This window comes from Lissotriton helveticus, chromosome 2_1, assembly GCF_964261635.1.
Source record: "Lissotriton helveticus chromosome 2_1, aLisHel1.1, whole genome shotgun sequence".
NCBI classification, from domain to species: Eukaryota; Metazoa; Chordata; class Amphibia; order Caudata; family Salamandridae; genus Lissotriton; species Lissotriton helveticus.
The window spans coordinates 1,878,049,081-1,878,074,083 of record NC_136059.1 but is presented as its reverse complement, the minus strand read 5'-3'; the positions used below and the strand labels follow the sequence as shown (position 1 = coordinate 1,878,074,083).

The window sequence follows — 25,003 nt, the reverse complement described above, 5'->3', positions numbered from 1 at the left end:
GAATCCTCCATCTTTACTCCCAGTTTGCTGGACTTTAGCACTTTCTCACTCACAGGCAACAATGTATACTTTCCTCTCTTACATGAAGTACATTCTGTTAATTCTGAAACCAACCCCAAAAATATCCTATCTTCTTCATACTCACATACTTCGCACTCGCAGGCTGCACATTTCACTCGCTCACACTGTTTTCCCACAGTATTAGCCCATCCCACTCATTTGCAGTGGAACATACTCTCACTGCTTTCAGTGTCCCACTGAACTGGCCCTCAGCTATTCTTACTCAAAAACAATTCACCCATATAAGTGATCATTATGCATTAACAGTCCAGGGCCCAGTTACCTCTCCTGTCACTCTATGTTGTGCTTTACTTTAACTTTGTGCAGCGCTTCACTGCCTTTTTGCTGGGTTTGTGCTGTGGAAACGCCTCGCTTATACACATACGTTTACTAGTGTCATAGGCAACCTATCTTCAATTTACCCTTACTCACAAGTAGGTCTTCACACCGACTAAGGTTATATTTACTTATATGCAGCCATTCTTTCTCAACCCATCTCCACTCCAATTTATCTTTCTCACACTAACCTGGCACACATGTTCTTGATACCCAAGTACATCCACTTGCAAGGTTAACCACAAAAGCAAACTTCTGTAAGTTTTTGCCTGTCTTCAAAGCTGTCAACTATTTTTTTCTGCTGTCTCGCTTATGAAGGTGCTTTTGTTGAAATGCCAGTGAACTGAGTTAATGATTCCTGGACACCCATCTTAATTGATGGTCCTTGTGAGAAAGTGCCTTTTTTTTTTTACATGGTTACCCCCCACTTTTTGCCGGGTATTAGATGTGGTTTTGACTGTAGTGCACAGGGTCCCTGCCAACCATGTTCCCTGTGCCAGTGCTTCTTCCCTAAAACATATCCCCAATTATTACTTCTACCCCCTGTAAGTTCCTAGTAAGTGGTACCCTGGGTACCTCAGGCCTGGGAGTTGAAGAGGGTCCCTTGGGGCCCCCCTCACTAGGACCATGCCACTGCCCTTATTCAGAGTTTTATATAGCGCGAACAAGATCTTTACAGATATCAGAGCGCTTCACAGAAACAGGGGGTGACATAGCATGAGGGTGACGCGACATAATATTGGGTGCAAATATAAACTTCAGTAGCATGATCGGATAGCAGTCAAGTTCTAATAGAATGACAGTAAACAATCAGACGAAAATAAAAGACGATACTGAGTCTTACATGCAACTACGATAAAAAACAGGAGAACTTATACAATAAGTATCTATAAGTTACAGGGAGCAAGGGGAAGGGGCCTCGAGATACAGTAGGCTAACATGAATAGTCTAATAATAGATATTTAGTGAGTAGCATAAAAGGATCGACTGACCATCATGTAATTGTGGCAAACAAGAGGAAATAAACAAATCTAGATCATGCAAATATGACATTATTTGACATTAGACAAACATGATGCCCGTAATACCCAAGCGGCACGAAAGTCACTGGGGAACAGACATTAAAGTTCAGGTGAACTTAGCCATGAGGATGGCTTTCACCTCTTTCTTAAAGAAGGGCGTGGAGGAGATAAGCCTAGTTTCGGGAGGGAGAGCGTTCCAGATCCTCGGCGCCATTCCTGAGAAGGAGCGTTTGTATGTTTTTTCCTTCCGGAATCTGCGAGGTTTCAAGAGCAGATTTTTTTAACTTCTATTGGATCTCGATCCTCCTGATATAGTTAGCTTTTGAGTGAGGTAGTTAGGTGCATTGTGGTGTACAGCCGCGTGTGTCATCACAGCAATTTTCAGTTGTATTCTGGCTTCAAAAGGCAGCCATTTCAGGGATTTCAAGTCAGGGGTTATATGAGAGTGTTTTCTTGAGCCCGTAATGAGTCTCGCGGCAGCGTTCAAAGAGGCTCTTAGGGGTGCAGTTGTTGCTAAAGGGAGACCACTGAGGGTCCCAATTCCATAGTCTATGCGGGGGATGACGAGGGCTTGTACTGCATTTTGGAAGTCTTTGGCTGGGAGGAAGGGTTTCAACTTTCTCAATGTGTTGATTTGAAAATTAGCTCCTTTCGTTGCTTTGCTAATGTGCTGTTGCATCTTGAGCTTGCGTCAAGTGTGAAACCTAAGGATTTCGCGGAGTCCACGATGGTGGGCCGGACATTGAGTGCTGTTAAGTGGTTGAGCCAAAGTTAGGTGGTGGTATATTTCGCAGGGGGTGCTATCAAAAGGAACTCCGTTTTCAGAGCATTTAATTTGAGGTGGTTGTCGGCCAACCACGATTGGGTCTTTGTGAGAGTGTAGTTCAGGTGTTTGATATCATCCGGGGATTGAACCTTTAGGTAGAGTTGAGGGTCATCGGCATACATATGGAAGTGTACATTGAATGCTTGGAGCAAGGAGGCAAGTGGTTCCATGATTAGGTTGAACAGTGTGGGTGAGAGGGAGGATCCTTGTGGAACGCCTAAGTCGACTGGCACAGGCGAGGACAACACATTGTTGATCTTGAACTTTTGAGTCCGGTTATGTAGGAAGGAAGTGAACCATTTGAGAACAGTCCCGGATAGACCCATTCTAGTGTTTAGCAGCTCAAGGAGGTTCTCATGCTTGACCGTGTCAAAAGCTGAGGAAAGGTCGAGGAGGATGAGGAGGCATGAATCATTGCGATCAAGGATTTGGAGGGCGTCATCAATTATGTGAGTCATGGCCGTTTCCGTGCTGTGTTTCGCACGGAAGCCTGATTGATGGGGGTTGAGGAGATCAAACTTGTCAATGTGTTTTGTTAGTTGAAGCTGTACACATTTTTCCAGCAGTTTGGCCAAGGTGGGGATGTTTGTGATGGGACGGTAATTGTTTAGGTCAGACGGGTCAGCTGTGGGTTTCTTGAGTATGGGCGTGACTTGCCCCACCTTGAGTGAGTCAGGGATGAGACCTTGTTGAAGGGAGCTGTTAATGATTTTAGTCCAGAGTGGGAGGAGCATGGTGGTGAAGTCTTTTACCGCGTTAGCAGGCAGGGGGTCTGTGAGGTGATTAGAGGGCTTCAGGGTAGCGAGCAGTTTGAGTATTGCCTCTTCTGAGTAGATGTCAAAGGAAGCCCACGATGCGCTATTTTTTGGCTGAGCGTTAGACATTCTGATGTGCACAGGGTGTTGGCTTACATCATTGAGGAGATCATTTCTTATGTTGTCGGTCTTTAGCTTGAAGAAGGCGGAAAAGTCTTCACTGTGTGGGATATCGCTTGTTGGGTTGATTGCTTGTAGGGGTTGCGGCTTTGTTTGACTTTTGACTAGATCGAACAATTTTCTTGGTCGGTTTTTCGCTTGGTCAAGCTGGTGGCGAAAGAAGTTGGTTTTCGCACGCTTGATTTTCCTAAAGTAGGCATTTCTCTTGTTCTTAAGCTTTTTGCGATGTAGTGATGAGGGATCAGTTCTCCAAGTGCGCTCTGCCGATCGCATAGCTCGCCTGTCTTCGTTGAGTCTGCCGTCATACCAGGGGTTCGAACTCTTGGTGGAAACTCTCTTTAGTTGCAGTGGGGCGGCTTCGTTGATTATAGAGGTCATGGAGTCGAGGTAGAGGTCTGTCAATGTTTGAACATCAGAGACGCCAGCAGGGGGAAGGAGGAGCCTGTAGGTGTGGGGAGGTAGGGAGTTAGGGTTGAGATTCTTCATGTCCCTTTTCCAGATATTGCATTTGGTGGGTTGAGCCAGGGAGGGTTTTATTTTTTCATTGATAAAGAAGGTGATGATGTGGTGATCTGACCAATCACAGGGTTGGATTGACCCCAGTTGGGTAGAGTCCTCTTTGGCGATGATAAGATCGAGTATCGAACCTTTATCGTGTGTTGGGCTGTTGCATATTTGGGTGAGGTCAAGCGCATTAAGGAAAGATTTAAGACTGTTCACCATTGTGTCTTTCTGATCGTTCCAGTGGAGATTAAAGTCACCTAGGTAGATTTGAGTGATCTGCCGACCGGCGTTGGAAGTAATAATGTCCATGAGTTGTTGAGAGAAGATGAGGTTATCACCCGGCGGGTGATAGATGAGGTGTAGAGCACATACTGGTTTACCCTCACTAGAGATATCGAGGCAGAAGAGTTCACAGGAGGTGAGGGAGGGGGAGGTTACTTTGGTGACGGATAGATTGCTCCTGAAAATGCATGCTATTCCCCCGCCCGTCTTGCCCTTGCAGTTTGCATGGCCTTGTGAGGTGAAACACGACAACCGGACAGCACTGCCTGTAGGTATAGTTAAGTCACCACTCTAGCAGGCCTTACAGCCCCAAGGCAGGGTGCACTATACCACAGACGAGGGCCTATCTGCATGAGTAGATATGCCCCTATGCTACTTAAGTCCAATCTTAAGTATTGTAAGTGCCAGGGCAGCCATAAGAAGTACATGGACTGGAAACTCAACTACTCGAGTTCCCCAGCACCATGACTGCTTCACTGAAACCAGGAGTGTTTGGTGCCAAAAAAGCTCCTTGTAATAAATCCACACCGATGCCAGTGTGAGAGTTATGAAAACATGTACTCGGAGGGCACCTCAGAGGTGCCCCCTGAAAACCTACTAACCATGTTGTAGGCACTGACTAGCTTTAGGCAGCCTTCCACACACAGACATGTTTCAGGACTCCTGGGTGGAGAGCCTCTGGAGCCAGAAACAATACACTTCCTGGGCAGAGGTGTCAGGTACCCCCCCACCCCCCCCCACCCCCCGGATGGGCCAGTGCTCGAAGGGGAAGCATCAAAAGCCTGCCTTCTATGTAATGTCACCCCCCAGACTCTGTTGCAAGCATCAGATGGCAGCCCCCGGTTTAAACCCCCACTTTGGGTGGGAAACCTAGATGAATAGGCGGTGTGCCCACCTCCGCCAGCTCCACCCCTAAGGTGGGGGGGCGAGGTGAAGCACATCTTTCAGTCCCATCCATCTTGAAGATGGGTAGACGCTCCAATCATGGCTAAGTTTATGCCTTCCTCTCACAGGAGGGTGGCATAATAGAGGGTGAACAAAGCAAACACAAGGAGATGATAGACTGAGCGCTGAAACTTTTCAGACATTCACCCCCAGTCACAGATCAGGGTAGAATCCATCATCATTCTTTGGCTCACTTCGCCACCTCAGTTCAGCCCTAACTATATGCAAATCAGTCTTGACCCTGTGCCTCGTGGGAACAGTACAGCCCAAACTGCCAAGCCAAGTCTTCCCTGAACTGCAAACAAGCATCTTGGGCCCGTTCCTGGCTAATGTCCTTCATCAGCCAGGCTAGCTTGAATCCAGTAGCAAAGTGAGCAAGGGGCCCACTTCTGGGAATACCCTGCCAATTAAGGGCAAACAAAGCAAACGCAAGGAGATGATGGACGGAGCGCTGAAACTTTTCAGACACACACACCCCCCAGTCACAGATCTGGTTTGAATCCATCATTCTTTAGCTCAATTGCCACCTCAGTTCAGACCCAGCTATATGCAAATAGAGGGTGTAGTCATCCCAGGTAAGGTGCCCATTGGCCCTACCTGCTACTCCCCTAAAACACCCTAAATCTAGTATATAGGTGGCTCCCCAGACGTGGAAACTAGATCTGTGGCGACCTAAGAAGAAAGAAGACAGTCCTGCACGGAATCCTGACGACGATTGCCTTGGCTCCAGCTCTACCAGCCTGTTTCAAGCGTAGAAGAATCTGCAACCAAAAGCGACCTGTCTTGCAGCCACCAACCTCTGAAACCCCTGGGAGGACTGCTGCTTTTGAAAAAGACTCACTCTCCCATGGACAACGTACCTGTCCATAAAGAGACCTACTCCCAGGATCCTGGCTCCAGGCGGATCTGCGTCTCTTGCCCACTCACCCAACGCCCACAGCCCAAGTCTGAGTGGCTCACCAGTGCAGTGAAGTCTCACTGGCTATCCTGACCTCATGTCCAGCTTTGGCTTTCCTCTCCTGCCCCCCACGACTGCACCTGCAGCGTGAATCCAAAGGCTCTCCCTGAACGTGACAGGCTCTGGTAAGAAGACAAACTTCGAAAGGCACCCCTGCACCTATAGCTCCTGCGCCCTGGTGAGCTCAACAGATGGTGCCCTGATGAACCCCCAAATCTCTACTTATCTCTGCTATTGTTGGATCTCTCTTTTGCAACCTCTGGTACAGCGCCTGCAGGCCTGTTGGTCAACAATAGAATCCTCATTTTAGAGAATTGGGTGCCTAACAATGAAATTGCACCCAGCTGACCCTGTGCCGCTGGTGGGGTATGTTTGGTGCTGCTTTGTGTCCCCGTGCTTAACCTAACTCCGAAAGCTTGGCCCATACAACGATTTACCTACCGGCATGCAGTGTGGCTTTGAGTACCCCCAGTCTCCTTTAAAACACATTGGGCCGAACTCCAATATTGACCTTTGCACCCGGCTGCCCCTGTGCCGCTGGTGGTGCAGTTTTGGTACTCGCCTTACCCTTGTTGACCTTTGGTCCAGAAGGCTGAACTGTAAGTGTTGTTCTTACCTGTTTAGCCGCAATATTATTTTCCCATGGTATAACATTGAACTGTTCAGAATTTGCACTAAGTAGCGACTTTTGAAACTGTAAAATATTTTTATTTAAAAACAGACTCCCCTTATCGCAAAGATCTTGGTCTCAAAATAAAGTATAAACGAAGCATTTTTTAAAAATTGGTGTGGATCTGCTTCTTCAGCCCTGAGTCCATTATTGGTCAATTTTGTGCAATAAATGTCTTACACTCCTCTGTGTTAGGCCTAAGGCTGCTCACCCACACTAACACCAATAGAGCACTTTGGGTTTTGCATTGTGCCCTGTACACTTTTGGGGAACCCCTGAACTCTGTGCACGGTATAACCACCTAGTGGCATACCACTTACATAGACTGCTTCCTTCAGTCATGTTTGTGTGTACACTCATTTAAAAAAAAAAATTAATTCAGGATTTCTCTCTGCGCAGCCATGCAAGGCTCTCTGGTTGATTTTAAGTTTCTTGCCTCTGGCTCATACTTGCCAGAGGAGGAGTCCTAAAATGCACACCTCTCCTATACAAATCACTGATTATCCATGTGCCATGCCTAAGGTTCATGCCTCCTCTGTTGGATACAACAAGTTCAGCATTTACACTGCTCACCAGAGAGCGTTGCTCCACAGGCTTGCATATTCATATGCTTTTTTCAGTGAAGTAACACACAAGTAAAGCTACTTGCCACCTGCTTCTTTCTGAAAATCAAAAGTTTTTTTTCCGTCTTTGGTCCATTTTACTTTAAGGTTGCCTGTTTGTATGTCTGCCCGGCAAACATTTCTCAAAAACAACCTGTCATTTAAATGTTGAAGGAGGCGTTGAGCGTTTGGGGGTGAGGGGTTAGACGGCATGCATGGGCTGAGCCTGCACAAGGTATCCGGGCAGAGCAGCCTCTAGGTGAGTCTCGGGATCGACAGAGATAATGGTAGGAGGCAGGGAAATGGGGGGAGGGGGATTTAAGCACCGCCCTACCAGTTCCCTACTGGTCAACATGTGCCAGGGTGCAGCAGACCGCATCTCCACTTGTGCAGCGTAGTGGGGCTTTACAGTAGTGTTGTACACTTCCAGCAACTCTCCCCATATTACAACTTACATCCATCCCCCACCCCCTTCCTCTTTCCCGCTGTGCCTTATAATTTCAATTTTGGTGCGCTATCCCGACGGACATTTCTCACCCAAAATTACCTTGTCTCCAAGTTGCCATCTTCTGCTCAGTGAACCCACCAGCTGTATGTTCTTGCTTGTAAACTTAAACGTGGTAGAATTCTTCGCGTTCAAGCACAGGAGGAGAGAAATTTCAGTGACTAGATTCAACTGACTTGACATTGGGAAGCATGTGGGGAGAGGGAGCGATGTTTTTTTTTGTGTTAGCTAAAGGTGTGCCTGGATGTAAATGAATCTGCCTGAGATTTTTAAAACGGTTAGGAATTGTTTTTTACGAAAGTTGGGGATACAGAAAGATCTAAAGTTAACTAGAGGGTACTGGCAGCAGTATACAAGTTGTGGGTGAAATGAAAGGGGTACGTTATATTAGATACCAAAGGAGCAGTGAATGCCAAAGTGGTAGCCTGTTAATTTGTCTTTCAGTTGATAAGAAAGTGAAAACAAAAATAAGATTTTGATCTCTGTGAGTGAATGGTACTTTAACATGCAAACTTATGTCGGTGCCACCTGTTTCTACTGAATGCTTTTACTCTCTAAGGACAGGCAGGAGTGAGAAAGTCCTCTGGCAGCAGTAGACTTAGCAAAATGTCAAACTTCACAACTTTGATTTACTTCATGTGGCCCAGTCTGGAGCCGATGTGCAGTGGAAAGGGATCCAGAGTGATCGGCCTTTTCATTGCAGCGTTTTCCCTCAGTCACAAATGTATATTCCCTTCAGGGAAGGTAGCATGTACCTGGAAGCTGATAAAGGGCATCTAGTCAGCTGTGGAGAACTGAAAACGTCCTTGAGGTAGTCAAGTTTTATTTTAAAGCACTATTCACAATGTTATAAACAATGCTTTTTGTGGAAGCTTTATTTAAAGGTATTATTGCTGACAGTTATGGTTATTCCAAAAAGAATGCAATGCTTTATTAATTCTAATGTATGCACCTGCTTCAATGCTCTGTTGCTATAATTATTGCTGTTGGAATATCACTCAGTGATGGAATGAGGAATTTTGACGTGCGAGTCTGTTCTCTAAGTGTGGTAGCACTGATCAAACCCTCCTCCCTAGGTGTAATGTGAGCACTGTGTGTTCACATAACACGGACCACTTCACTGATATTATGAATGCATGTGTTGTATGTGTTTATACATTTTTTTTAGTATATTTTATTATGTTTCATATATTTGACTGTTGGTCATTGAACGATACATTGTGGTATTGTGACTAGTATGATTTCAATTAATACCTAATTGGAAATTATTGTATTTAACTATTTCACATCCTGGTCTTTTTGGGTCAGTGGGTCACTCTTGTGGTTTATGATAACATTGTTTGGTGACTTGGCCCCAAACCGTGTATGTAAACCAAGATGAGGAATGCATATTGTGCCACTAACCTTGTCCTAGGGGCGTTCTGCACCTATTGCTATATTAACATTCTTGATGAAGCCATCACTGTTGTGTAGTCTTAACAGCAAATTTCTGACATTGGGGGAGAGGTGGGGAGACTGCCACCCTTGGTCCCTAAATACTGAGCAAGTGATACTGCTTCACCAGTGGTTCAGTAGTAGGTGTGCAGTGTAAGCTCGTCCTCTCTATTTGCCCCATGGACCAGTATGACTGCCTTCTGGAGTGTGTGGCTCACTGGTTAGAGGCGGCAGACCCGGAAGCAGAGAACGGCCCGGGACCAGGGTTCAATTCCCGACGCGGCAGGGTCGTGGACCAGGGTCAGCGGACTCGATAATTCTCGCCTCAGTGCCTACTCTAACCAGGGATCACACTCGGCAACTCTGGGCATTAGCTTGCCTCATCTCTACAACGGCCCACCACATTCGCCGGGGATGCCTGGTTTCACCTTGGAGATACCCAGTAGGGACCATCTCACAGGGATAGCCAGGACGGGTTCCCCAGCGGTCTACAGCGCCACGACGCCTCAGGGCAGCAGTGCGCTTTACAAGACACATACATTTACATGAAGGAATAAGGACACAATCCGGCGAAGGAGTTTGACAGTAGCATGGACTGATTAGAAGAATTAAGAGCGAGAAATTGTTTTTGGCTGGGTTTTGAGCATTTGAGTGGAGGTGTGTTTGTCAGGATACATGGATGTTAATGCACAAGAAGGGAGTTTGAGTGGGTAGCTTGAGCACATGCATGGAATTATGGAAGAATACACTTAAAAAAAATCCCTACAACGAAAGCAACCTTTCAGAAATTAGTGGCTACTATTTGTATTACTAATAAGTAATACAGGGATGATGCTCAAACTCACTCTTTCCTGAGGGTTGGCCCAATATAGGAAGGCGACTAGATGGAATGCTTTTTGTCCAGAATAATCTGGGGGTTCCTTATCCTGGTCTACACTGGATGCTTGAAGCATTCCCTGCAAACATTTTCAAACGTTTCTTGAACTAGCCACAAATTCTTTTAATGAAACTGTTAGAGATGCACTCTTGCTAAAATATGATTCCATTACGTGTAGTTCACAATCCTCCAGTGGTTGTCTTGGCCAGTGGTGAATGACATTCACACCTGCATGGGGAGGCCACCCCTCACATGCTCTTTTCAACCTTTGCTCCTGCCACTGGAGTGCAACTCTTACAGTGCTTGAGGATGAGAGCGGGGGCAGCTCCGTGTTTCATGGAGTTGTATAACTTAGTCCAATCTCCCAAGATCCGGTTGTGCTGCCAACATTTGTGCATCTGAGTGGATCTCAGTTGGCAAGCTCATGTCTGAAAGGAAGGCGTTGGTGCGTGTAGACAGTGAAACCACAGCTTGTGTGCGAAGGCAATGTTGTCTGTAATGATTCCCATAAGGATGTGCCCAGGTAAAAAGCATTTCTAGCAAAACAGTGAGTTCAGCAGTCCTGATGACTCTGTGCCCATGAAGTCTGATTGGCATGCATGAATATATGTTGTGAATATACACGCTAAAGCTACTGCAAGATATATTCATATTCCCAAAATGTGTGCTTCTCTTAAGTGCTGTTAACAGAATTGGTGCAAAGGCACGCATTGCGTCTTTTTCTGTTCAATATTTAGTGTTTGTAATTTTGTGTGAACTTGAAATAAAAATGTATCTTTTTGAATTGTATTTCTATTTTTAGGTGAGCATCCTCGATACAGGTGAAGTTTGTATGGAGTTTCTAAAAGATCAGAGCTCTCGGGAATGTGTTAAGGAGGTGCTACGGATATCTTGTGATGGATGTCTGGTAAGAAATAATATTTTCAGCACTGGACATCCTTGTAAATGCTGTGAATTTATTAAAGCTGAATTTATTTTTTCAATACGCTTTTTCTTAGTTGCTTATGAGGTGACGCATTCCAGTGTGATTAATCTTGCAGCATCAATGGTGGTATTGTACAAATCAGATGGGAACAGCTAAATTACAGATAGATAGGAAATCTAAATAAATGTAGATCAAAAATGCATATATTGACGAGAGGCACACAGTAAGTCATTCAACAGATGGTGGGAGATATTAAATTGTATTTAGGGAGACTGACAAAGGGCCACAACAGTTATCCCACTGCAGGTGAGCCTGATGGTGGAGGGTTGTGAACATATAAGAAAAAGGCACAATGACTGTGAATACTGCTGTGGGGTATGATGGCGAGGTATATTAAATTCCAATAAAATAAAAAATAAAAAAAGACTGACCAAAGGGTTAAACACTGCCACAACGCAGGCTGAATGGACCTTTCAGATCTTTGAGAAAGCAGTAACATTGGTGCTTGGGGACAGCAGTAGTGCCTAAACATGTGGGTGGTGGGTCTCAGAGTAGTAGTTAAAATGGGGAGCAGTGCTCTGCTAAAGTCCTCTGCTCGAGCTGTAATCTGTGGCTATTTTTCAGCTTGGTCTAGCACCCAAAACCCCACAATTAATTTTCTTCGTTATTGATTAAATGCCTGCACACTGTACAGGACTGGATATACTGCCTGAGAATCATTGTATAAAACAAGCATTTACAATGCAATGGTTTTGCCTTTGTTAAAGTTAGAGCTATTGTCATTGCTCTTGACATTACTTTTATTTATGTTTTTTTAACAGAAATAAATGGCATTGTCATTTACAATGCCAATAGCTTAATCTCTCGCAAATGCCACACACAAACACCCACAGAGAGCCCCCCACACACAGAACCCCCCCACACACACCCACACAGAGCCCTCCACACACACACCCACACAGAGCCCCCCCACACAGAGCCCCCCACACACTGCGAGCCCCCCACACACTGCGAGCCCCCCCCCACACACTGCGAGCCCCCCCCCCCCACACACTGCGAGCCCCCCCCCCACACACTGCAAACCCCCCCCCCCATACTAAGTTTGGCAGACTGCCTGCGCTGTAAGCCTGATTGCCCCCGGACAACGTCGGGGCGGGCTGCTAGTATTTGTATATAATGCTTATATTTACTTCTCGGTGTGTTATGTTTGGCTGTTTAATTTTCTAAAATGCTTATGTGCGTTCATCAGTTAAATAAACATGCAATTGTACGGCCTCTATGTATTCTCAGAACACAAAATAAATATGAATACCTATACGATGAGTGAAAAAGAAATGGAGAAATACAAACGGAAATATTACTAAAAGAATGTGCATAACACCGGGAGCCCTAATTATGATGGTACTGCTGGGGTGGGTCGTGGGTAGACTACAGGGTGCAGATTTCAGTATTTTCTAAGTACCCTCCGTGCTCTGGCCGATACATGTCTCGGAATGCCATGGAGCCGTAATTATGATGGTATGAGGGGGGGGGTAGGGTGCGAAGTACTTTCTAATTACCTTCCGTGCTCTGACTGCAGAGTGAGTCATTTCGCACAGTGTGATCTTCGGCGCACGGCACCAGCCAGTCCACCGCCGGGGCTGCAGCCTCCATGCACAGGATGCAGAGGTAGCCACAGGAAACGGCTTGTGCAGTGGCAGTACGGCACACACTGCTCTTGGATGGAGGTGCTACTCTTGCATGTCCACGGACAGCACAGTACCCCTGCTTCCACACAATGGCAGCATTAGACACACTAGTCTCAGCTGGAGCTGCTGCCACGATATGAGGTGTGATTTTAAAATAGCGTTCGAAGAGGAGACCACGGGTGCCGTCGCCGCCGGGAACGGGCAGTGTAGAGCAAAGCACGGGCACCAGCGGGAGGGGGGCGGGAACGGAGGCCGGAGACATGGAGAGCGGGAGGGGGGCGGGAACGGGGGCCAGAGACACGGAGAGCGGGAGGTGGGCGGGAACGGGGGCCGGAGACACGGAGAGCGGGAGGTGGGCGGGAACGGGGGACGGAGACACGGAGAGCAGGAGAGGGGGTGGGAACAGCCAAAAATAAAAGGCCTGAGGCTGACATTTTAAAGCAGTGGGTCTTAAATACACCACTGATGCGCAAGTGATCCAGGCAGCTGCAGGAGAAACAGGGAATCCTGTTGCCAAAAAATCGAACAGACAGGTGGCGGCTCTGAGAGTGAGCGTTTTTAGGCAAGAGGGTCGATTCCGGGCAATAGAGATGTGTTATGGCGCCTGAACAAAGAGGGGTATACAAGGCTTGGTAGGGTTGAGGAGTATGGAAGGACTAGGGCCCTGGTCCAGCCCTCTCTTTCTCACTCATTCTCTCAGGCTCTCGCTCCTTTTTTTTTCTGTAAAAGAGAAAAAAGTCAGCCCGCTCTGCCTTGTTTATGTCAGGGGTAGGGGCTCTGCTTTTGTGAAGCTTTTTTTTCCACCCCCTCCCCTCGGTGGTGTTTGTTGGAGAACACACTTGCAGGCATTCTTCGAGGCCGGACAAAAGAGCTGTATTTGGCCAGTGCTGGACGGCCTTCCGTACCATGGGGACACCCATCTGCTGCACAGCTAGGGGTGTGGTGTGAGGAGGGGGAGTGGGACTGAAAGACATTTTAATTACATGTTTTCATCTACATTGGTCGCAGCATCTACTGTGGTCTGTGTATGCCTCCCGCGCAATTTAAGGTCGCCTACCAAACGTTGGGCCCCACCAATACATAATCCACCTAACCAGTGCCATGGCCACCTTGGGCAGCCCTCCAAGGGCCCCACTAAAGAGTCCATCAAGCGCCCCATTGGGTCTTCCCCACATCAGAGTGCATCCAACTGAACGCCAGAAGAATGACCCCACGCAAGCTAAGACCCCAACCCCCTCCCAGGAGGCATGTTCTGCTTAGCCCAAACCTGAGACCCTCCACCCAAGATATGCCCCCTAAAAATAACAAGAACCCAAAACCTGAGACCCTCCACCCAAGATATGCACCCTAAAAATAACAAGAACCCAAAACCTGAGACCCTCCACCCAAGATATGCACCCTAAAACCGACAAGAACCCAAAATCTGAGGTCCCTTCACTTGAGATGTGCACCTTAAAATGCCATGGCCTCGTGCCCAGTGCAGATGGCATCAAAACCCTCGACTACATGAAAGGGGTGTATTTCTGCCCCTCCAGGTTTCAGAAGGCCCAGGGACGATCTTGTATCATAATGGGCATTTTTATGGCACATAACCTTCGACTAAAAATGAAGGGAGCATAGAGGACGATATCAATTGCATAACATTAATTTTGCAGTGGCCACCTCTGCATTCTTGCCAATGCTTCATCGTTTTATGATGAGCAAACTACTTCTTAAGTCAGACATGCCCAAAAATATTGGATTTGTGCTAATTTAAGGACCACTTTGTGGTGTAATGTATTTTTCTTCAAGTGTCATAGATTTCACATTATAGGAAAGGAGGTCTAGTAAATACACACCAGGTGTAATTTAAGAACAGATGTGGACTCGGGTAATGAGAGTAATACATTATACCTATTTCAGCCAACGGGGCTCTAAATTATGAGTGTTTTATGTGTTGTAACTTCACATGTCATGATTAATACGCCCACTTTTCCCGCAAATATCTCTCAACATTTCTTTAGCATTTAGATCGGCAGTAGGGTATAGCAAACAGGGCTGTGGGCAGAGACTGGTTGTGTGTCTTAAAATACCATACAAAAGTGACCCTTGTTTTCCAAAAAATTTAGTGCCTTCCAGAAATTTCTGGCCGTTTAGCCACTCTTCTTCAATGCTTCGGCAAAGTGCCTAAATAAAGGGCATGAAATTCTGCCACCCGGGCTTACAGCCAATATCCGGGAACAGGTAAAAAGCGGCTCTTTTTTTAGATTGTGCAGGGTCCGACTTCCTCCGGAGCAGCAGGAGTCCTTTGATGGGTTCCCTAATCCAGCTAATCAGAGGTCACAACAATCTGTAAAGTGGCCCCTCCGCGCAGGGGGTTGCGTCGGGCACAGGAGCTGTCCACCGGAGGACGGGCGAGGAAATTTCACTGTCACTTTTCATTTCCCCCCCCTCCTTCCGAATGCCTCTATCGCTTTTCTGCTCCGTCCTCCTTGCAAAGGGCCTACTTCCCACCTTGTGATAGTGTGGCCATCAATATGTAGAGGAAGTTACAATGATAATTACACGCACACACATCCTTATTGTTATCCGATTATACATAAATAATGTCTTGTAGAAAGTTTTCCTTTTTTTTCTTGTTTTTATAATAAATTGTATTAGAATTTAATAAACGTACAAGGAACCCCTTCTTGCCCTCACATAACCACACATGTTAAGTATGCTACCAGTTAACACACTATAACACTAATAAATAATAAACTTGACAGTTTCAACTAGGTTCTCAAACATATATACTCAAAGTTGTGTTACTTTGACATATACGAAGTAGGAACAGTAGCAGATAGGGAAATGCGAAGTACTTTCTAATTACCTTCCGTGCTCTGACTGCAGAGTGAGTCATTTCGCACAGTGTGATCTTCGGCGCACGGCACCAGCCAGTCCACCGCTGGGGCTGCAGCCTCCATGCACAGCACAGGATGCAGAGGTAGCCACAGGAAACGGCTTGTGCAGTGGCAGTACGGCACACCCGACGGGAACGGGCATTGTAGAGCAAAGCACGGGCACCAGCGGGAGGGGGGCGGGAACGGGGGCCGGAAACATGGAGAGCTGGAGGGGGGCGGGAACGGGGTCCGGAAACATGGAGAGCGGGAGGGGGGCGAATTTAATAAACGTACAAGGAACCCCTTCTTTCCCTCACATAACCACACATGTTAAGTATGCTACCAGTTAACACACTATAACACTAATAAATAATAAACTTGACAGTTTCAACTAGGTTCTCAAACATATATACTCAAAGTTGTGTTACTTTGACATATACGAAGTAGGAACAGTAGCAGATAGGGAAATGCGAAGTACTTTCTAATTACCTTCCGTGCTCTGACTGCAGAGTGAGTCATTTCGCACAGTGTGATCTTCGGCGCACGGCACCAGCCAGTCCACCGCCGGGGCTGCAGCCTCCATGCACAGCACAGGATGCAGAGGTAGCCACAGGAAACGGCTTGTGCAGTGGCAGTACGGCACACCCGGCGGGAACGGGCATTGTAGAGCAAAGCACGGGCACCAGCGGGAGGGGGGCGGGAACGGGGGCCGGAAACATGGAGAGCGGGAGGGGGGCGGGAACGGGGTCCGGAAACATGGAGAGCGGGAGGGGGGCGAATTTAATAAACGTACAAGGAACCCCTTCTTTCCCTCACATAACCACACATGTTAAGTATGCTACCAGTTAACACACTATAACACTAATAAATAATAAACTTGACAGTTTCAACTAGGTTCTCAAACATATATACTCAAAGTTGTGTTACTTTGACATATACGAAGTAGGAACAGTAGCAGATAGGGAAATGCGAAGTACTTTCTAATTACCTTCCGTGCTCTGACTGCAGAGTGAGTCATTTCGCACAGTGTGATCTTCGGCGCACGGCACCAGCCAGTCCACCGCCGGGGCTGCAGCCTCCATGCACAGCACAGGATGCAGAGGTAGCCACAGGAAACGGCTTGTGCAGTGGCAGTACGGCACACCCGGCGGGAACGGGCATTGTAGAGCAAAGCACGGGCACCAGCGGGAGGGGGGCGGGAACGGGGGCCGGAAACATGGAGAGCGGGAGGGGGGCGGGAACGGGGTCCGGAAACATGGAGAGCGGGAGGGGGGCGGGAATGGGGGCCAGAGACACGGAGGGGGGCGGGAACGGGGGCCAGAGACGCGGAGAGCGGGAGGGGGCGGGAACGGGGGCCGGAGACACAGAGAGCAGGAGAGGGGGTGGGAACAGCCAAAAATAAAAGCAAGCACTCACCTGGACTTCTTCCGGGTGCCGTCAATGCCGGACCAGATTCGGGGGCGTTCCCGGCTTTTGGCTGACGTAGCGTGACGTAGCCAAAAGGGAAAAATTCTCGGGAACGCCCCCGAATCTGGTCTGGGATTGACAGACAGAGCCCTCTACCAATGGCTAGCCTCCATTTATGGAGCTAGCCAATGGGAGGAGGGGGCGGATACCCGACCCCACATAGAGAGATATCGAGATATCATTAGATTTTGCTAGCGCATGCGTACTTCGTACGCATTGCGTAGGCAAAACCTAAAAAGGTATGCTACTTTGCAGGAGTATATCCAAGCAAATGGTCTAACGATGACGTGGGCATAGATCCTATTTTTGCCTAATACTGTAGCTGATTTTTCTGCCATTGGATCTTCATTGATTTATGAGCAAGGATATCTTCAACTGTGTGCTGCATACCAGTGTATTTTGAAAGAGAATCTTTTTTTTTTTTTATTTAACATGCTTATCAATTTCACGGATAGATTTTTAGAAAAGTATGCAATACTCTTCAAGCTAAGAGTAAAACATTAAGAACAGTTCATAAAATATAAATAATCATTTGGGTAACCAATAGAAGCTGCTAGTTTACCAAAGCAATCAATATAAGTTTTCAAGCTACGCATTTGACAAGATTAATATTTGAAGGGTATCCTTGTGATCATAGAGTTTCAAAGTTCAGATAATCCCTGCTTATTATCTTAACTGGATATTATCCACTATTGGATTGCTCATCGATTGACTTGCTGGAATGAATCCTGGTCATCAGGCTGGATATCCTGGGTACTTTATAAGCAAAATTAACACTATTAACATGGCCACGGGCCCAAGACCAGTGTTATACTAGCATATTCATACTTCTGAAAAGCATCCTCACTTTAACCAATCCGGCGAATTCACCACCTCTGACTTTACCTGTTGAACATCATAGCTCTGATTTGTGAAGTGTAGTGAGGTCCCAGACAGAGCTCTGCACTGCTGCATTTATTTAACCTTTTCATAACCTAGACCCGTTTTCTGCCTCTAGTTCACTGGTTCACAGTGAGTTTTGTGAGTAATTTGATCACTGGCCCAGCTAGATAAGAAATCTCTCTTTAAATCATCCAGTTCTGGTTGTGGCTTAAAGTCCTTTACTGACCATGTGCCCCACCAAGTGCATTTACTGTTTTTACCAAAAACATAAAGCCCCAGTGTCCTATGTAAACATTTAATCTCAACATTTCTGTGACATGGACAGGCACTTAGCTTTATACATACAAGAGTAAAAGACGGATGCCCTTGCCTCTGGAAATGTGAATTTGTCAGGGTATGATTCTGTAAGAAGTGCTAATTTGGTAACTGTAGGAAGCTGGCTCTGTATGTACTATATCAAAGTATAGTGTGCAGAGTCCAGTGGCTCCCCAAAGGCTTACAGAGGTCAAATTAGCTAATACCGTTACCTATTTGTGATAGTGTGGGTGAGCAGTAAGAGGGTAGTGTTAAGCATTTATTGTGCACCCTCAGACAAGAAATAATGTCACACGCTCAAAGACTGAACTCTGACCATTTGTGTGAAATATATTTCATTAGTTGTATTTTATGTTTAGAACCAAGCAGGACTTTGTACATGTAAGTCAAATTGTACTTTTCAAGACCGGTTGATGAAAACAAGCAAGCTGGATGAAATTGACTTAGTTACAGGTTTTGTAAGAAAGTGGCTCTATATATACTGGACCAAAGTAATGTGCAGTGTGTATAGAGTCCCCAATCTCCAGAGGTATAACAGAGGTTAAAGTCAGATCTGACCTTACTCTCTAAAGTGGTAGCTTGGTCGAGCAGTAAGGCAGTATCAGAGGACAGTGTAAAGCATTTGTTGTACACACTCAGTCAGCAAAAGGTTTCACACACTCAAGAACTGAACTCCAGGCCAATTGTTTTTATATCAAAAGATATCGTTGTTTTATTTTAGAACCAACAGGTATCAAAATATACTTTTCTCAATATGAGTGACGTCAGGTAGTTATTTTGCAGAAAGGTAATAAACTTTGTGAGCACAATAGTTACAGTGGTTGTAATAGGCAACACAATTCTAAACGCAATTTAACATTGAGCTCAATGTTTTTTTTTTGTTTTTTTTACATAAATGCAGTTGATTACTTTAATGATTACTTTTCTAAGCACAGGACTTGATCCTGGATTCAGTCCCCGGACCTAAGTTGTAAACAGTTAACTAAAAGCGTTTTGGTTACAGTTGTGATTTTTAAAGAATATAAATGTATTTTCAAAGTTGACACTTAAAAACTTTTCAGTGAAAAACTAGCAATGTTATCCTATGGAAGGAAATTCCAGTCACAGGTAAAGTAGGTTCTCGTTCCTTTTGTAATCCAGTACTGGACTCCTAGGTTCAGCACTGGGATCTCTACCTAAGACAGGTAAGTAATTATGTTTTAGCAGTTGGTACGATTTTTAAGGAATATTTGTAGTTTGCAAAAATAGACACCGAAGAAATTTCACAGAAAAACAGTCAATGGTTTCCTATAGAAGAAAATTCAGGTTACTGGTAAGTACAGTTATAATTACTTTTGCGGTTCAGGACTGGGCTAAAAGGTACAGTACTGGCTTCTCTCCTGATTACAGGTGAGTAATTCGGAATTCGTGATTCGGCTGATTTTAGATGAATATTTTAAAGTTTCCAAACTTCACACCAGTCAATGTTATCCTATGAAAGGAAAGTGAGTTATCGGCTTTCAGGTGAGTACTCTACTGGTGAAGGTAAGGTTCTGGGCATGGACTCCGAGGTCTCCCAGGGTCGGAAAGGTACAGTAGTTACACCTCAGCGGCACAGGGGCAGCCGGGTGCAGAGAGACTAGGCCCAATGCAATCCAATGGAGGGTAGGGGGCCTGTGGTTGTTGGCTGCAAGCAAGCAGGCCACGCGGCTGTGGGAGCTGAGCTCCTGGTCACTTACTCAGGGCAAGTTGGGCAGTAGACTAGGGTAGTAGTTGCATTTCCAGCGGCACTCTGCGGCTGGGTGCTTTTGAGCCGTCGGGCGCTCAATGTTATCCAATGGGAAAGTTAAAAAGTGAACAAAGGCTGCAGGCTCGGGGACATAGATTCTTCAGGTGCGACCACCACTTCCAGAGGTAAGTTGGGATCTTGGAGAAGAGGTTGGTACCCCAAAGGAAGGCACAGGGGACCGTGGGGCGACCGGTGCAGGGGTGTCTTTTGGTGTTGGGAAATCTTACGCTTAGCTGGTCGCGGTTGGAGGGGTCCCTGGTTCTGAGGCTGCAGGCGTCGTCTGGGTCGTCGAGGAGGGTCTTTGGGCACTGGTCTTCGGGTCCTAGTCGCCGGGGGGACGTCCTCGTGGTCTTGCATCACTCGGGCACAGGCCGGACTGGGTGGGTGCAGAGTGGGCTGGATTCGCGGTTCCTGGCTGGCACCAGGGGTAATGCTGTTTGAGCAGAACCACTGCTCGTGGGAGTCCCAGTCTTTTGGAAGGTTCAAGGCAAGCAGGTCCTCTGGGGGTTTCAAGGTTGATGTCTGCAGGAGATGCCGGAGTTTCGCAGGAGCAGGTTCAAGGATCAACAGGCCGGTAAGGTTCTGGGGCCAAGTCAGGGGGCATCGTCCTTTTGTTAGCAGTTGCACAGCAGGTCTTCTTGTTTCTTGGTGGTCTTCTTGTTGCAATCGGGATCTGAGGGAGGAAGGTTCCGGGTGCCCCTAAATACTACATTTAGGGGCGTTAGAGGTAAGGCAAGGGCAGGGACCAATAGGTCCATGTCCTGGGTGGGTACACCCCCTAGTCGGCTCCTCTCCTGTGGGAGGGGGGCAGAAGCATAGCTGTGATTGGGCAGGGCTCCCCATCTCCAAGATGGCCGGAGCCCGGGGTCGTGCTTCACCTCTCCTCTCCCACCTGAGGTGTGGGGTTGGCAGAGGCTGGCACACCCCCCTTCCTGACGTACTGTTTCCCACTAGTCTTCCTGCCAGAGTGGGGCTCAGAACTGGTGGGGGCCAGTTGCTGAGTACAGCAAGTGGTCTGGAGAAGCTCACAAAGGCGGCATGCCTTTGAAGCTTCCCCCTGCCCATCCTGGGGGAGGAGACCTAGCACCTCGCCCAGGATGTACATTGTTGCAGGCCAAGGAGAGCGGGGGGCTCTCCACCCAGGGGTTCAGCAACATGTCTGCTGTGTGGCAGCCTCTCAGACCAGACGTGGATTGTAGGTTAGGTTTCAGTACAACGGGAGTCTCAATGAAGAGAGACGGGCTATGCGATCGGCAGAGCGTACCTGGAGATCAATTCCCTCGACATTGCATCTCAAAACTCTTAGGAAAAAGAGAAATGCATACTTCAGGAAAATAAAACGCTCAAAGTCAGAGTTCTTCAGAATCCAGCTAGACCAAGCTAAAAACCGTCCAAGTAAATTGTTCGAACTAATTCGATCTCAATCTAAGGAACAACCCCCAGCTGTCGACATTATCAGCACTACCCCTTCTTGTGAAGATTTCGCAGCTTTCTTCAACAATAAAACTGACAATATAAAGAGAGACCTCCGCAATGACGCAAGCCTGTACTCAATACCCAACTGCATAACACCCATTGAACTAAAAAACAATGCGACATGGTCATCCTTTGACACCTACTCTGAAGGAGAAATTGGCAGAATACTCAGCACTCTAAAACCATCCAATCACCTCACTGACCCTCTTCCTGCTAACGCCGTAAAAGACTTCATCCCTCTGCTACTCCCACTCTGGACTAAAATTATCAATAGTTCACTACAACAAGGAACCATCCCGGACTCCCTCAAAGTTGGTCAAGTTACACCTTTACTGAAGAAACCAACAGCCGACCCCACCGATCTAAACAACTACCGTCCGATTACCAACATTCCCACTCTCGCCAAGCTGCTAGAAAAATGCGTCCAACTGCAAATGACAAAGCACATAGAACAGTTTGATCTCCTCAACCCACACCAATCAGGCTTCAGAGCAGGGCACAGTACTGAAACCGCTATGACTCACATTATCGACGACGCCATCCAAATGTTAGATCAAAACAATACCTGCCTCCTCATCCTTCTTGATCTCTCTTCGGCATTCGACACAGTGAAACATGAGAGCTTACTCGAACTCCTAAAATCAAGAATGGGCCTATCTGGGACTGTGCTTCGCTGGTTCACTTCCTTTCTTCACAACAGGTCTCAAAAATTCAAGAGCAAAAACCTAATGTCTTCCCCAGTACCGGTATCGTTAGGCGTCCCTCAAGGATCCTGCTTATCCCCTACTTTGTTCAACCTAGTTATGGAACCTCTCACCACTCTGTTACAAGCCTCCAATGTACACTTTCACATGTACGCCGATGACACTCAAATATATCTCAAGTTACAATCCCCCAAAGACATCCTGAGTCTGAATTCAACGATCAGAAGCACCCAATCTTGGTTGGCTGACAACCACCTCAAACTCAATGCTATGAAGACTGAGTTCCTCCTAATCTCACCTCCCACGAAAATATCTTCCGCTCAAACATGGCTTAAGCACCTAACAGCACTCAATGTCCAACCGACCATCGTGGACTCCGCTAAATCCCTAGGCATAACACTAGACACAAACCTCAGCATGCAGCAGCATATCAGCAAGGCTACTAAGGGGGCGAACTTCCAAATAAACACCTTGAGAAAACTGAAACCCTTCCTCCCAGCAAAAGACTTCCAAACAGCAGTACAAGCTCTAGTCATCCCTCGCATAGACTATGGCAGCGTGGCCCTCTGCGGCCTCCCCCTAACGACAACTGCACCCCTAAGAGCGTCACTAAATGCGGCAGCAAGACTCATCACTGGATCAAAAAAGCATTCGCATATCTCTCCTGACTTCAAAGCCTTGAACTGGCTGCCTCTGGAAGCCAGAATTCAGCTGAAAATTGCCTGCATGACGCACAAGGCTATACACTTGAAATCACCCAGCTACCTCACTCATAAGTTGACAATCTCAGGTGGGTCCAGAACCACCAGGAGCACGAACAATCTTCTGCTGAAACCGCGAAGATTCCGGAAGGAAAAAACATACAAACGCTCCTTCTCTGGTATGGCGCCCAGGATCTGGAACGCACTTCCTCCTGAAACAAGACTCATCTCTTCCTCCCTTCTTTTTAAGAAAGAAGTTAAAAGTATCCTTATGGCTAAATACACTTGAACAATTTCGCGTGTTTTACATTAAGAACAGTATTACCAGTCTGGCGCTATGATATTGCCTATACATTCCTATGCACGTGTTTATTTACAGCGAGTGGATGGCCGACGCTCCAATTTTGCCTGCTACCTCGTACCTGTACTATACGTTATATGAGTACTATGTTATATACTATATTGGTGCTATGTACATGAACCTGTTGATGACTTACGCTCCAACTATGCCTGCTACCTCATACCTGTACTATACGTTATATGGGTACTATGTTATATACTATATTGGTGCTATGTACATGAACCTGGTGATGACTTACGCTCCAACTATGCCTGCTACCTCATACCTGTACTATACGTTATATGGGTACTATGTTATATACTATATTGGTGCTATGTACATGAACCTGGTGATGACTTACGCTCCAACTATGCCTGCTACCTCATACCTGTACTATACGTTATATTGGTACTATGTTATATACTATATTGGTGCTATGTACATGAGCATGTTGAGCTACCTCCCCACTATGCCCCCTTGTTCCCCTGCCCTCCACCTGCCTTTGTAAAGCGCTCTGTTATCTGCAAAGATCTTGTTCGCGCTATATAAAACTCTCAAAATAAAAATAAAAAAAATCTCTAAGATGCCCTCTGGTGCATTTTACATTAAATCCCACACTGGCATCAGTGCGGGTTTAATGTGCTGAGAAGTTTGATATTAAACTTCTTAGTCTTCAGTGAAGCCATCATGGTGCTGTGGAGTTCGTAATGATCACCTCCCAGCACCATATACTCTTAATAGCAGCACTATACTTACAGTGCCCTAGAATGGCCCTGGGCACTGTAGGGGCACAGGGCTCATGCACCTGTGCCCCCACTGCTGGCATAGGGCACCCAGCTAGAGGGGTGACTAATGGATGCCAGGGCAGTGATTTTGTGGGCATGGCACACAGGGATGTGTGCCATGTCGACTCTTGGTTTAGTTCTGCACCTAGACACTCAGCCTGCAAAGGCAGTATGTGGGTGTGAGGGTGGCACAATAAGTGCTGCAGCCCTTAGGGGTCTTCTCTGGGCACCATGCCCTGGGTACCTAGGGTTCCATTTACTAGGGGCTGACAGGTGGCCAGAGATGAAAATTGGGTTTTAGTTTCAACACAGTCTTAGGGGAGGAACACAGGCCCTGGGCACCTGGTTGGCAGGAGCCCAGGGCACACTCAGTCAAAGCACATCAGCAATTAAGCAAAAAGTGGGGGCATACCAATGCAAGAAAGATGGCACTTTCTCACAGGGTTGTACAATATTTCAATACAGTGGGTATTGGTAATTACTTTTAAGATTACTCTTGAGAGTACTTTTTAGATTACTTTTTAGATTACATTTTCTACTTTGTGTAATATGCATAGATATCACACTGGGACATTTCCAAGATAAAAGGTAAGTAAAACAGTTTTGCATTAAAACACAGTTACTTATGTTACCATACAAACAGAACTCAACACTTAGAACTTTTTCAGAGGCAAACAGTCAATGCATTCCTATGGAGAAAAAGATTATCGGTTTGCAGGTAAGCAATCTGTCTTTAGGGTAGAGTTTCTGGGGTTAGAACAAGTGCTCCTCCAGGGCAGAGGTCTTCAAACTTTTGTAGGCTGAGACCCCCAGCTCACTTTTTTTTAGATTTTGGGCCCCCCACAACCTGACAGAAATTTCTGGAATCTGGTACACTACATAATCGACCGCCTTGCGCATATCCCGGGCCATATCCAGCAAATAATGTTAAACACAATAAGAGTGTTTAGTAAAGTACCGGTTTTGTGAGTGGGTGTGGTGAAATGACAGAGCCTTATTACACAGCTCAAACCACCATTTTTCTAGATAAAATGTGCGCAAATTGTTTTTACTAGGATGCTTTGTCTTACACATAGCATTGATTGATAAGAACACCACCAACATGAATGTGATGGGTGTGCCTGTTTTTTGCCAC

General features: G+C 46.5%; 1 protein-coding gene across 1 annotated transcript in view; it reads left to right on the top strand.

Moving 5' to 3' along the window:
- Positions 1-25,003, top strand: part of PLK4 (polo like kinase 4) — a 121,043-nt gene that overhangs the window by 31,364 nt on the left and 64,676 nt on the right. Inside the window, exon 8 of the mRNA XM_078676798.1 lies at positions 10,759-10,863. Coding sequence (XP_078532924.1) covers positions 10,759-10,863 — 105 coding nt within the window. The remainder of the gene's footprint in view (positions 1-10,758; positions 10,864-25,003) is intronic.